We start from the raw sequence: 14,758 nt of genomic DNA on the forward strand, positions 1-14,758 counted from the left end.
AGTTAGTAATGTCCCTGATAATTGTGGATACCTCATTGTAGGAGTCAGTTTTTATTTAAATTTTTTTTAATAGTAGTATACACATCTGTCTTTATACCCAGCAGCTTTTCTGGCCCACAAGAAGTCCTCTGTGAATTTCCCCAACTGAGCTCAGTGGGATCTCTGTCAGCTGCAAGATTTATGTCATCTTTTTCAGTCCTGAGAACTGTTCCTTAAGCTTTTCACATCTGGATTTAATTGGAAAGACATTAAAAGACATTAAGTGTGCTGGAAAAGCATATTTTAGAGAAGATCTTTATAGACACTTCCATTAAGGGAGCTGATGGTTGTAGGTTAAAATGGGATGAGGATGAGCCATCAACAGTTAGCAAAGACAAAATTATAGTACAAACTACTTCAGATGAGAAGTTGTCCTGTTGCTCTTGGGTCTGACTCTGCTCGCACTTAAATCATCCTCAATTAGGAGAAAAAATATCAGCTAATGCAGTGAAAGAATACTCTAAGATCAGAATCAAAAACTTTTTCCTTTTGGAAACTCAAATTTCTAATTACATGCCATATATGCTAAATATAATGCTTTTAGCTGTCAATCTAGATTTGGTACTTTGTTGGACATACATGCACACTTGTAAAATGAGACTTGGAGAATGAAGAGGGGGATTGGTCATTAGGGCTCTGAGGGTGGAAGTATCCTTCTGTGAATGCCAGTGTGCCGGCCACAGGAATAGAGTTTCACAGAAGCAGAGATAGGATACAATTTAGTACGTGGGCTTCATTACAGATGTTGTAATGCAAGAATCTACAGCCCTAAACTCCCCCATTGTTCCAGCTACAATTTGCTCCTTGAAGAAACCAATGGCCAGTGCTTTGCACTGTGTAATCTATTGCTTTTGTCCTCAAATCGAAGTTTCTAGTCATGTTTAGATTGACAAGAGCTTAAAATTTAAGGTAATGGACTCAGTATGAGAGAACAAACATTCTTTCATTCTAAAATTGCTAAAACCAAGGAATCTGATATTTAGGAAATTGCTCCCATGTCTAAAGCAAAGTGTATGGTCTTTAGACATAAAAATATGTCAAGTTTAAAGAAAAAAAAAATAGGTTTTGTTAAGCATTGTGGGGGGAAAAGTACTCTTTAGAATATTTCAGCAAAAAAAAAAAATTTGTGAGAGGCCCTCACCAGTCATCTTCTCCTAAAAGGGAGACTTTTTCTCCTCTATAGAAAATGTTTGGCATTGTTGGGAAGATGATAGCCTGATGAGTGATACTGAAAGGAATGAGGCATTTGAATTAAATGGCTGCAGTGCAGACTTCAAAATTTTCTATCATTAAATACCTTTATTCAGAATCTCCCTCTTTCCATCTTGGCCTACGACAAAATGCATGTAAACTAGTAAAACTGATTCTTACTTTTATTGACTGACCTTGAGCCAGCCCTTTCTGTGCTCATGTTCTCTCGCTTTGATTTCCTTCTCTTTTAAAAGAGCATTAATTAAACTACCTCTGTTCTTTAGTTTTTCACATCTGGACACTTTGTTCTGATGAAGAAGAGAATATCGGCAAGGAGAACCAAAAAGTATCTAAACACTAGTGAGGTGTTTTACAAGTTCAGTTTACTAAGTGAAAGAGATTAACCATGTGGATGCAAGTATTGAGTAATACTTGATAGCTTGAATCTTGTTTTATGCTGATTTTGGTGTGGATATTTTGGAATTCATAAAAATATTTTAATCTCTTTTGGTTTTTTGACAGTTCTGTATAAGCAATTACCTAAGAAAACCATTTAAATAACAGAATAAATGCTTATAGCTCATTAATTTTGTTAAAAGAGTTCTAGCTAAATCTACATTACTATGTGGGTCAGGGCCCATTCCCTCATGGGGAGTAACACGGTCATTTATGTATTGACACCCATGCAGTGGGTCTACAGTGGCAGTGATGTCAAAACCAGGATGAAGCTGTGGAGGTCAGATGAAGGAAGAGGATTGTTTAACACAGCATATTTTAGAAGTCACTGTAAACTCTTACACAATTAGGAATCTCAGTCAACTTATTTAAAATCAAGAGGTCAAAATCTTCTGCAATGTATATAGGGTCAATGGCAGCAGACTTGCAACTCTATTGCAGTGATGTGAAGAAATGCCTATAAATAAATAAATAAATAAACCAGATCATTCTGAGGACACAGCTGACAAGGATATTTTCCAGCCATCAGTGATGAGAGAGTGATTCATGGCCATTTTTCAATGCTGGTGCAGGATTTTGCCTGAGGATATGCATTCTGCTGTTTTCAGCTTTACATTTGAAGCTGTCTTTCTTAAAATCTCCCATAATTTTTGTCTGCAGCTCCTCAATCATGCTTGAGTGTTGTCTTAGTTGCATAATTTAAACTTCTACCTACCAATACAATAATTGACCATCTAAGGGCTCTCATTTGGAAGTCTCTAATTACTGAAAACCCCTATATTACTTAAATGTCTACCTCCTTCTGAAAGTTAGTGTTTAAGTAGCTTTTGTCTAAGGATATAAAATTAGAAACAAGATTAGTTTAAGATTAATTGCTGCCTAGTGAAATTCTGTTGTATATAAGCAGTGCAAACACTTGGAAATTTAATTTTAAAATATTTTCTTTCATGTTCATAAGTAAGTTGTGATGACTCATGATTCTTTCTGTATTTGTTCTTGGAATTTCAGCCACTGAAGAAAAAATTTGGAGTCTTGAATTTAGAAATAAATTTACTTTAAAAGAACTTCCAGAATTCTAGACAAAATCTATAGCAGATACAGTGAAAAGATACTGAAAATATCTGATAGAAGACTTACTTAACTCTTAATTCTGTTTTAACTGTTTAAGATTTATTTTAAGCGCTGGTACTGGGGCCCAACTTTCACACCTCACTTCGCCATTAGAGGATGTAGACACACCTCAGTAGATACTAGCACTGAACCTGAAAGCTCTTTTGAGATGTTCATGAACAAGCATCAACTTACTGGTTTCCTGCATAAATTGTCATGAAGGAAAATGTCTTGGTAACACTTGAGTATATTGCCCCTTTCAAGTGGGAATATGTGTATGGGAGGAGTCTGAGAAGACACTGATTAAAGAACAGTCCTGTAAAGTCTGAGTCCCATACAGATCCTTTAGCAACCCCTTCTTCTCTTATTCCTACCTGCAAGTAAGAACACAACCTAAACTTGGCAACTAGACTAACCTCTCCTTGCTGGATTAACCTCTTATATTCTGTTAATTTAGATGTGTTTGACTTTAAGTATAATTTATTAAATCCTCTTCATACAAAAGCATAACCCTTTACTAATTTTTAAATAGGTGCTTTTCAGCTTTTCTCTCGTTGTGATTGGAAAACTTTCTATCACCACTAAAACAATAGAACTGTCTCACCCCAGATGATTATGCAGCTCTTTCTTGGGCTTTAAGAGAATGCTTCACCATTCCTTACTCCTGGAATTATTGCATGGTTGAAAGAATGGCAGTCAGATTTCAGGTGTGGTGGTTCATATGGAAAATAGGCCATGCCAAATTGACTCTCTCTACTGTTAAGCAGTCTCTTCAGTAGATGAAGTAGATGACTTTAGGTTGAAGATAAAAACCTATGGAAATAAAGTTCCACGTTAAATAATGTCTTTCACTCCATGCACTTCTCAGCATATTAAGAGGCATGGAGGAATGAGTACATGTGTCCAATAAAACTAGGTGGAAGAAGGTGGCATGCATGCTGTTGATAGAAGTTCTGTTTAATATGTTGGAAAAATTGTTCAAGAACAGTTAATCCTTACTTTAGGATTACCCCCAGAAAGCTGGCAAGGTCAGGCTGTACATGGATTGTGTGTCATTTAAATTCTGGCTGCATGAGTTGCCTTGGGGCAGCATTAACTACAACGTGGGACTTGTTCTAAGCTACATCTGTGAATCATCATTCTTTGTTTGAAAACAGTGGACTCCTCCTATCCTCCAAGCTCCTTCTCTTGACAGGTGCAATCAGTAGCCTTAAGTGTAGTGCCTATCAGGTGACTATGCCTTTGTGCAGAGATTAATCAGTTTTGGGAAATGCTATTTCCATGTAAACTACACAAGTTAATCAGATTATAACCCTGTGTTTTTCATGCATATCATAAACCATATGAGGAAAGAGCTTAATGTCATTTAATTAAGGTTTACACTGTGTGCTGTGAAAAGCCTTTCTGAACTTAATATTCAAACAGATTTTAACATTGGTTCACATGAAATCTAATCAACTGAAGAGAACAGCACATTGAAAGGAAAGCAATGAAAACTCCTAGTAGGAGTTACTGCTTGCAGTATAGTAAATTCATTTACAACAGGAGCTGTGGGAAAAAGGGATTTGTTTGCAATACTTAGTTTTTGTTTAGCTTGAATGTAGCCAACCTGACAAATTCAAGAGAATTAATTAGGTATGTTAAGGAGTCAAATTTTAGCTACTTTGTGTTCATGTATCTAAGTTTACACAAAGAAATATATCTTCTCTTTGTACATTTCTCTGTGCATGAAGTATTGAGTGTGGGCAAGTTAAAGCCAGGTGGAAGCTTAGTAAAAAATTTTTTCATCTGGAGAAATGAAAAGCAATGACCAAGAACAATAATTTGAATACATACAAATTTAAATAGTTGCTCAGTTTTGGGGCACTGAGCCTTCAAACTCACCTCTATAGCTGTAATATTGTTGGGGTTTTTTCAGTAGCTTTTAAATGTGAAATTAAAATCCATATATTAAAAATTCATGAAGTGAATCTCATTACTGATGCAGAAAGTTTTGCTGCAATATTATTGCACAGCTGACATTGCCTTTTGAGGCCTCAGTAGTCAGGGAGAGGGAAAGAAACTCACTGATTAGGGGGACACTTTTGGTTTAGAAAACAAATAAACATTGATTTGTTTGTAAATGCTACCAGTTTTGTTCATGCTCTGCTGTTGTCTAGGCTTTTGTCTAGAAACTAAAATCCAGGGCTAGAGTCTATGATGGTAACCTGGTATGCAAACATGTTCTCAAGCCTAAACTTGAGCAACAGAGACTTGCTGATGCATATGGCATGTGACTACAAGAAACACGACCACAATGAATCATTTGACTCGGCAAACTCGGCCCAGAACTAAGACCCAGCTACTAAATACAATAAAATCTTGTCCTTCATGAACTTCTCTAGACCCTGACAAGAGAGTTTTGCAGTTTCTGCCCATAATTTTATGTCTTCAGAAAACATTGATTAAGGCCAAGCTCAATATGTTTTTTCATGTACTTACAAAATTGATGTTAGGAGGCACATTGCCAGTGAACAGTATGAAGCAGTGTGTTTATTAGGATTGTCTCAGACCTCCTTGCTAAAGTCAACTGGAAGAGCCACAGAGAACAACAAACTTTTACAATTTTCAGTTTCACAGAACAAGCTGAAATGTAATATAGATTTAAGAGGAAAAACACAAACCACATACTGTGTTAAAACAAAGGTGAAAATTTTATTGTGAGGATGTGATCTTAAATGCATATGGGCTAGTGGAGTGCTTGTCTGCTGCTCTTGCTGGAGAATGATCTAATGTTACTAGATTGTCATTATAAGACACTTAATCCCCAGAGTGAGAAACAGGAAGAATACTTACAAGTTTCAGTGCTATTTACTAATTGCCAATTGACTTGAGGAAAGCTAAAAAATGACTGGAAACATCCATCCCCATCCTGATACACACACATACTAATAATGGAAATGGCAGCCAAGACAAACAGCTAGCAGCGCGGTGCATCCTGTTGGCATCGTATTTTTGGCACTGTTGTAGCTACACAGAAAACAAGTGATACAAGAAATGTGTAAGGACATCTGTTCTGTAACCTATGGGGCTTCACTCACAAAACAGTTGTAAAATCTTCTGGGGAGAGAAAAATTTCTCTGTATCTGTGCAGATGCTCTATTGTAAGAAAAATATCAATGGAAGGAAGTGTTGAGCCTTTGAAAGAGGAAATTGTTCACCAGATTCACTGTGAAATGTTCCATTCTTTTCTTTCCTTTTCATTTAACCTAAGTTATCTGCCATTCATAAGTTATATTTAAGCCAAGTGGTGTAAATCTATTGGGACTAATAGAATTGAATCATGGATTAAATTACCCTGGTGTCTGCTTGTAACTCTTCTTCACTGCAGATTACTTGAGCTCTGTGTCGCTCTGCTGACTATTCAGGTCACAGCCTCTAAGCTACCAGCTTCCTTCCTGAATCCAGCATCTTCATGTCTGTCTAGGGGCATGATGGGGAGAGAAGAAACATTAAAGGCATCAATTAAGACCCAAAGTATTGTTTACTCACCTGCTTCTCTTAGCTTGCTGATCCTTCCAAATACAAGCAGACTATGGGAGAAAGAAAAGTGGGGGGTTGGGGTAGTTGGTACAGTGCAAGGCTCTCTCTACCATTCCTCTACTCCCCCTCAGCCACATCCCATGAATGAATCTTTTAAAAAGGAAATAAACTTCTCTAAAACTCAAATCTTGTTGCAAATGTTTGCATATAAATAATTAGGCTACCCCCACAGGTAGCTTATGGAGAGTAAGACATGGTTCCATGAAGAAGAAATCAGACCTCATATTAACCTGGAACACATTAGGAAACTGGAAGTTAAAGAGGGACTGTGAGGTGTAGGAGGTTGGGAGAACCTGGGGAAGAAAAACTTAGCCCTGGGAGCTGCTGGAATCCTGGGTGGGAGAGCATTTAGGAGCTGGAAAAATGCAGACTTCAACAGTGCTCACAAAAACACCTTGATACCAGTAGCTGGCAGATCAAGGATACAGGCACAGGACTGCTTCCCTGCCGATTGCCATCTCTGATATTTGGTTTCACAAATGCAATAGGTCTGAGATTTTATCTTTTATGCCATATTTCAGTTTGGGAAAGGCATGGCTTGAAGAAGGGTGAGATGGTGAAATGGGACTGCACCATGTTGCAGGCATTAGGATTTGGAAATTGGGTTGGTATTAAACACACTTATCATTGAACACCTTGAATCACATTATCATTTTATGTGTTTTCTCTAATTGTTCCATATTTACTTTATTGGCAGCCGTATGTTCCCATTGACACCCAATGAGCCATGCTTATGGGCAAAGTGTTCATTATTTTATATGGTAGTACTTCTTCCCTTGCTGTTGGATGAGGAGAGGGGCTCTCTTGTTCTGATTCTATTAAGGTAGTGGCTAATATTAATCCAGGAAGTTTCAAATAATTTTTCCTGGAAAACAACCCTAAAAGCTGCTCTGTAATTCTGTAATTTATGTAGGATGCCTTGCAAGTAGTCAGTTATATGAGTAAAACAGTAGTAAGTAACAGAGCTACTCAGCAATTCTAGAATTTGTATGTTTGTGTTGGCCTAATTAATCTCTTGATGATTTTGGGATTTCAGTTACCCCTAATTGAGACCAGACTGTTCTGCAGATCATATGACCAATCTGTGATTTAATCTTGAATGAAACTGTACTTGGCTCTGCTTACAAACTATGATCAGGGCATTTTCATCCAAGTCATTGTACAAACAAATAACCTGAACACAAAGTTCTTCCACAATAAGTTTACAATTCACACATCAGACCAGGAAGCTAAGAGTGGGTATGAAAAAGTAAACAAGGTGGGTTGAGAAACGTGAGGTAGCAGTTTAACTGTGTGGGAGGAGCTGATGTCTCAGCTTCCTTCCCTCCTTGCAGTGCTACCTGGTATTGGGCTTTGGTTTACCATACATAAGAAGGAAGGAGATTCTGATAGTTTTGCTAATGTGCATCAGGAAAAAATGGATGTGAGAAGACAGGAGATTCTCAGATGCCAGTCCCTACCCATTGGATTCTTTCTTACAGTTGCTAACCCATGACCAATTAAAGTACAAGGATGCATAGGAGACCAACTCACTCCCCCTCCTCACATGATGAGTCGTGCTTGCATTGTGATGAAAAGGACCTCAGGGAGAGGAGAAGAGAGAAATTGGGATGAAGAAATGTGTCGGGTTACTGGAATGGAAAAGTTACAAGGAGAGTAGTTAAAAACCCTCATTGCCACTGGAGGAATTATTTGTGATGAGCAGTGATTTTGCTCTGCAGTCCAGATCAAGGATGGAAAGATACATGGTGGTTAGATCTTATAGGAGGAGAGAACGCACATGTGAAACTTGTGAAGGGACACTATGAGGTACTAGAGAAAGAATTTTACAAGAATGGAAATATATCAAAACCTCAAGAAAACCAGAAGAAATGAGGAAAGAGAAAATTCTCTCTGGGGAGCTCAGTGAGTGGCAAAAGTGAAAGAAGCAGTAATGGGGTCTCATACAGGAGGCTCAGAACACATGATAAAGGTGGAGTGGATTGTAGGTAGCAGTGATAGTCTGAAGTTTACCGAAACTTTATAAAATGTTCAGATTTTTGGTGGTTTTTTTTTTTTTTTTTAGGTCACAAACCGTAACATATCACATACTAGAAAGATTCTGCTTTCATGCGTGATGGGTGGGAGTGCCTTGCACAGCCTTCTGAGGCTTTAGCCGCTAGTCATTACTATAGACAAATATGGGACACATGGTCTTTTACTTTGGGGCAGCCTGGCAATTTTTGTGCTGTTATCCATCTCACCAAAATACACATTGTCTAATAATATTTAAGTTGTATAAACATACCTTTCAAGCAAAGGAGTTGTTGAGAGAATCCAGGCAAAGAATTAGTACAAAGGCAAATCTAATACTTCATTACAATGGCAGCTCCCGTTCCAGGCAGGGTCCTGGCTTCTGAGGGAAAGGAAGATAGAGTCACAGATTCTTTCTGTCCCAACAAATAAGAAGAGAGCAACAATTGTTGCTTCACTGTGAACAGCACTTTAGGGCCTCCAGTCAGTTCCACTCCTTGAGGTGTTAGCTTAGGGCACAATGTGAAAAGTCACCTTTTCTTCCCCCTGTGATTAGTTCTGAATGCATCTCAGGAGGAAGTGATTAAAAAGAAAAATCCATTTTGCAGTTCTGCTTTACATTTCACCTTCTCAGTAGAACTGACCTCAGCTGTTTTATTGTGCTGGCTCTGTCTTCAAAGTCAGCCATGTGATGTCAGAGTGTTCCATAATCAACCTTTTCTGAATCAATTACAAAAAAGAATTATTATTTTTTTTAACCAAAGCAGATAGAGGGAAGAGAAGAAGAGGGGGTCTCTTCTAGCAGATGAGGCTATCCTCTATCTTCATAGCAGATGAGGCAGAAATTGGTCAATGAAGAATGCAATGGAAAATGCTAGATAAAAACTGACTGTTCTTCTATTCCTGATTCTCCCTAATCACTCCACATAGTCTGCCCCTGATTAGCACATTTCACTCTCTGTGTATACGACATCAGGCTGTAACATTGTTCCAGATCTGACTTTGGAGTACTGGTAGTGTCCTGCTGACCCTCTTCCCACTTCTCTCACCTTCTGCAACCATTTGCAACTCAAGAGTTTGTCCATAGTATCTCTGGAAAGTGTGGGCTCTAAGAAAGCATGCGGGGAAGCTGGAGAGACTTTACAGCCAGAAAGCCAAAAATCCTAAAAGTATATCCTATTCTTTCTATAAGTGATGAAGCTTGCATCGGCACAAATGAGAGTCACTGACATGCCCAGGAAGAAGGAGATCTCCCCAATCCATGCACAAGCACAGCTCTTTATCATGGAGCTGGTATGCACCCACTCTCTTAGCTCTAGTAGGCTGGATGGCTTCAATATACAGGAAATTAATTGAATCTAGAATATCAAAACACACACCTTCCTTCATTTGGTGCTAATATAATTGTGCCACTGGGTGTTTTGACAACTCATTTTTTTTTTTTAGGCAGCATTAAGTGCCTTGAAACAGTTTTCAGAACAAGGACTGGATCCAGTGGAAGGAGCTATGAAAGTTGAGAATGGATCACATGAAAAGTAAGTACCATTTAAATCCTCTGCATTTTAATGCCTGTGTGGCGTGGTAGATAAGAAATGTTAATTAAGAGCTTAATTGCCCTTTTAAACCTATGCAAAACTATTTCCTCTGGAATTTACATACAGTTTGTGACAATTTGAGAGGATAAACACAATTTCAGGTTTAGTGTTACTGATAATGTTTACTAATTAGCTATGAGATAGTCCTGTGGAAATGCTAAAGAAAAGGATTTTCTTTCCATTGTATGGATTCTGTGTAAGTAGCATAACATGATTTTTGCCAAATGTGTTGTAGCACATGATATTGCCTGTAAATAAGCATATCTATCTGCCAATAAGTCATTATGACTGCAAGCTGAATTTTACCTCAGAGAATTTAAAAGCTGAAATTTCTTTCAGGTCCCAAAAAACTCTGATATGGAATTTAGCTTTAAGTAGTAGATAATAGAGCAGGGTTTCACACTGGATTTTCAATTATTTAAGAAAGTGGGATTGTCCATCCAGTAAAGATTTTTTTTCCAGATGCTAGTCTGCTTATGTAAGAAAGTAGTCTTGTGTTACTAAATAAATTAGGAAGTAATAGAATAAAAGAAGTAAGACTAAAAGTGGCATTTGGAATTTTCAGTAGATATATTGGGGCTATTTATAAACTAATTTAATCAGAAACATTTTTCCATATGATCTCATCAGCATAGTATTTGAACATAAATATTGTTGTTTCACTTTAAAATGTTACCTTCCACAGTGACCTTTGAATCTCATGTGCCATCTGGTAATAAACATGTCTTAAAGATGTGCAACCCTGGACCTTACCACTCTTGTTAATGTATTAATCTTTCAGACAAGTCAAGCATCTGGGAGAGAAAGCAGACAATAAACAGACTAACTCAGGCACCATTGCTCAGGACTGCAAGGATTCAAAGGCTGTCGTCTAGGAGCTTCCCAGCACCCACGGCTGCCACTGCATCCTTATAAACCTGTCAACACGCAATAGGGTGTATGTGTACAAGGAAATGAATGACTAATACCATTATTTGAGTCTTATGTGAAGACAACACTATTCTAACACAAGAGATAGTATACATGGTACTGTTTATTCAACTGTGGAAAAAAATAAAATTGAACATTTCCCTTAGAACTCGAGATCAGAGCATAACTCAATTGCCCAGAGGCAGAAGAAGTCTGATCGTGTTACTGGAGGTTAAAATAACAATGAATTAACAAAAAGTGTTAGAAAAAAAAAAAAAAGGGAAACTTTACAATTGATTAATATTGAGGAAAAGAAGTCAGCATTGGTTCAGTTATACAATTTTTTGTAGTGTAGTTTTAAGTTCAGCTTACTGTTTTTTAAATAATGCTTGAATATTTTAAAATTAACCAATGACAGTGCTGTGAGAATTGTAGTTGTTGTCTTCATATATAGTCATACAGCTTATCTTTTTATGCAGACATTATGCATTCTTCATTCTATATGAATATGTATGACTTTAAGATGCACTACTCAGAGTTGTATGCAAACAGAAGTTTAAATCTTGACAAGTATTTGCTTAACATGAACAGATGTTAGTTATGATCATTTTCGATATACTCCAGGAAAAAGCAAATATGGTATTTGATTTTCCTTGCCATAATCAATTAAAGAGGCGTCTTGCCTCCAAGCAACATTTTCCCCTTCAATTCTGCTCTCTGTTGTGTGAAGCACATCTACACCCATTCTGTGTGTTGTATCAACCCAGCGTTTGCATCAACTGAGTGTTTTTAATCTCTGCATTCGGACCAAGAGCAAAAGGGAGGACTGCAACATTATCAAGCCAAGGGTGGAAACTGTTGATGTAAAGATCATTCTTTTGTGAAAGGAGTGGCAGCAGAGATAAGACCTGTGGCTGCTCTGTACCAGCATATTTCTTTTAAGTGTGTGGCCAAATGCAGTAAAACCACATCAGTTCATGTGTACAATGACAGTGTCTTCTCTTTCTTTATCACTCACAGTTAGACAACTCAGAGAAAAAAAGGAAAAGAAAACAATCAAAAACTAACAAATGACTGGCTACCACGCTAGAGGCAGGTTTCAACCAAGCTGTCCCCGTGCCATCACTTTCTGCAAACTTACTGTGTTAGACCAGACATGCTGGTATTTAGGTCATTTATCTATCCAAAATACAGATTATTTCATTTAACGCAACAGATAAAGCTTAACTGCATAACAGCCATGACAACATTGCACAAGATTGTAGAAGCACCAACACCAGAGATCACAACTCAGTGACTCACACAGAAAAGCAGGGGAACAGCAATGTGAGGAAATGGTGCAAGGTACAGTGGCATTGATTCACCTCTGGGATGGGCTTTTAGGGGAACACACATCTTGCTCTGCCAGAACCAGTGCTTGATTGGCCTTTTTTTCTACTTCATGTTTCTCATGGGTATGATTCACTCTCAACCCTGGCAGATAAGGAGCCTTTGTTCTAAAAGTTTGAAGTTTTCTAGGGTCTGACTCCATAAAAGAGTCAGGAACAAGCTGAGCCTTTCAGTTCCCACAGATTTCCAGGGGCGTTTGGCACCTGGCAGACTCGAGTTATTCAGGCAGCAGCACACAGAAATAATTAGCTCTCACACACCGCCTTTCTCAGGGATATGTTACCTGCCTAATTGGCAGCTGGCGCAGAACTTCTGCTCCTTCAGCTCATCAGAGAGCTCAGAGAGCTCAGCAACAGCCTCAGTCTGTGCTTTAGCTGTACCTGCCAGTGTGCAGGATACAAATGGCATTACTGTCCCCTCTCATGGAGAACAAGAACAAAAGGAAGAGGCAAACCTGTTCCTCTCTCCTAAGGGTGAGATGCTGCGATTACTGGGGAGAATGTGACAAGGAGACTGGCAGTATGGTCTCCCTGGCATCAACAGAACCTCTGTGGTGTGTTCCCTATCCCAGTAAATTTTAGATTAGTTGCTTTGTTGCAGGTGAGCTCTGCATTCAGCACCAGGCTTGCTCCAGTGCATGTGGAGTGCAGCAAAGTGGTGCTCACTTCACTCTCAGTGATCAAATTGCAAACAAATGTGTGCAACCAGCTGTCTAGGCCCAAGAGAGCTCATTCAGCCTCTCCAATCAAGGCAACAATAGAGAAAGAGTATCTCTGTGAAACTCTTATTTCAGATTCTCTTGCTTGTCAGAACTATGCTTGATTCTGATTCTGATTCTGACATAAAACAAGGCAGGTAACTGAGTTGGGGGGCTCACTCCCTTTACTCAAAACTGTAGAAACATGGAGCAGACTGGGGGAGGAGGATCACATAGTAGCAGAAGTTCTAACTATTTTCCAAAAGCAGGGCTGACTAATGATTGTTGTAATCACAAGTTAGAAAGTCTGCAGCCTTAAGTCAAGTGCGCACAGATGGCTGTTTCAAAGCACCTCCCAAGCCACAGGTTAAAAGCTTCATCACAGAGGCCCCAGTGAAGGTTGACAGAACTTTTTCTGGAATAATCTGAAGAAAGAGTTCCTGCTCCCTACACCTACCAACAACATCACAAAGACCTCTGTATGGAGCTCATCAAGATACTGCACCTGAACACCACAGTGTCATTTTGGGGTCATTAAAGCATTCCAAGGTTCCTGAGTCAGTGAAGAGATTTCAGTCTGTTCCACCTGCAGCATTTATTTTCCCAAAGAATATCCTGCAGTATTCACACACATATACAGAAATGCATTTTAGTTTGGCGTTATCACTAGTAACCTCCCAAGAGCTTGAGCAAAATTCTTGCATCAGTGATATTGCAGCAGCCACTGGACTTGTCTCCAATCTTTAGTCTGATTGGTTCACAGCTGTTCCTCTTAGTTCCTGAGCTGTCAGTATCTGAAAGCTGCTGGGAATTAAGAATTAAGTCTGATAAACTAAAAATTACTATATTTTTTCTAGACTAACTTCATCTTTTTTTCTTTTTTTTTCCTTTTTTCTTTTTTTTTCTAAAATAAGTACACGTGGAACTGAATAGACTTTATATTTAGTTTTGTTTAAAAAGTAAATAATGATGGACACTGAAAGAGTATCAATATGTTTGAATGTTACTATTATTCAAAAAAGGTTGTTTGTTTTTCTGACAGCAGGATATTTTTTATTTTATTTTAATTTTTAGATTACTTGTTCTTTAAGGTACTGATTTTGTCCAACTTCTGTTTGCAAAGCACCAATTACAGTTTAGTTCCCCAATGCACACACATAGGACATAGCACATCCTGTGTCTCAGAGCACTATCAAAGATGAGTAAATGCCATGTTTTACAGAAGTGGATCTGAGGTGCAAGCTGGTCTTTAGGAATAAGGCAGGACTAAGGATTAAAGCCTAGGATAGCCAGTTTGCCTATCTAACAGACTACAGTGTTCTCAACACTTATTTTGAGGACTCAGAACACAAATTGTCATCAGTTTTGAGCCTATAGAACTAATTAATCAGCAAGAATTATGCTAAAGAGAAAACAGATCACTTAGGTGTCCTCTCAAAAGTATTTTCAACACCTTCTGGGGGTCAGCAATCTAAGAACCTGCACAATAAAAGGATCATCACTGACAGAATGGGGTATCTGATATGGCTCAAATGATGGGAATACACATGGATAATCTTGTATCTGACTTATCATCTTCAGTGGAACACTGCCCTGTTCTCCAGGGACACTCCAGACTGCACAGGTCTCCAAAGGGACAGATGTGCTGCTCCTGACAAATACAAAACACAGCACCAGCGGGGCTGCAGTGCTGCAGAATGGTGCAGATTTCTGTGCCCAGCATTCCCAGCATTCCCCTTCCATTCACAGTGGAGCTGAATTTACCCTTTAGCTAGAG

General features: G+C 38.5%; 1 protein-coding gene across 3 annotated transcripts in view; it reads left to right on the forward strand.

The window, feature by feature from the left end:
- STAU2 (staufen double-stranded RNA binding protein 2) overlaps window positions 1-11,879 on the forward strand; it is a 169,815-nt gene extending 157,936 nt beyond the window's left edge. For all 3 annotated transcript variants that reach the window (XM_041464546.1, XM_041464547.1, XM_041464548.1), the window contains 2 exons: window positions 9,838-9,926; window positions 10,768-11,879. In XM_041464546.1, the coding sequence (XP_041320480.1) occupies window positions 9,838-9,926; window positions 10,768-10,861 (183 nt within the window). In that variant the 3' untranslated portion in view covers window positions 10,862-11,879. The remainder of the gene's footprint in view (window positions 1-9,837; window positions 9,927-10,767) is intronic.
- Window positions 11,880-14,758: the final 2,879 nt, after the last annotated feature.

Source organism: Pyrgilauda ruficollis, unplaced genomic scaffold (genome assembly GCF_017590135.1).
Source record: "Pyrgilauda ruficollis isolate IOZ18807 unplaced genomic scaffold, ASM1759013v1 scaffold18, whole genome shotgun sequence".
NCBI lineage: Eukaryota > Metazoa > Chordata > Aves > Passeriformes > Passeridae > Pyrgilauda > Pyrgilauda ruficollis.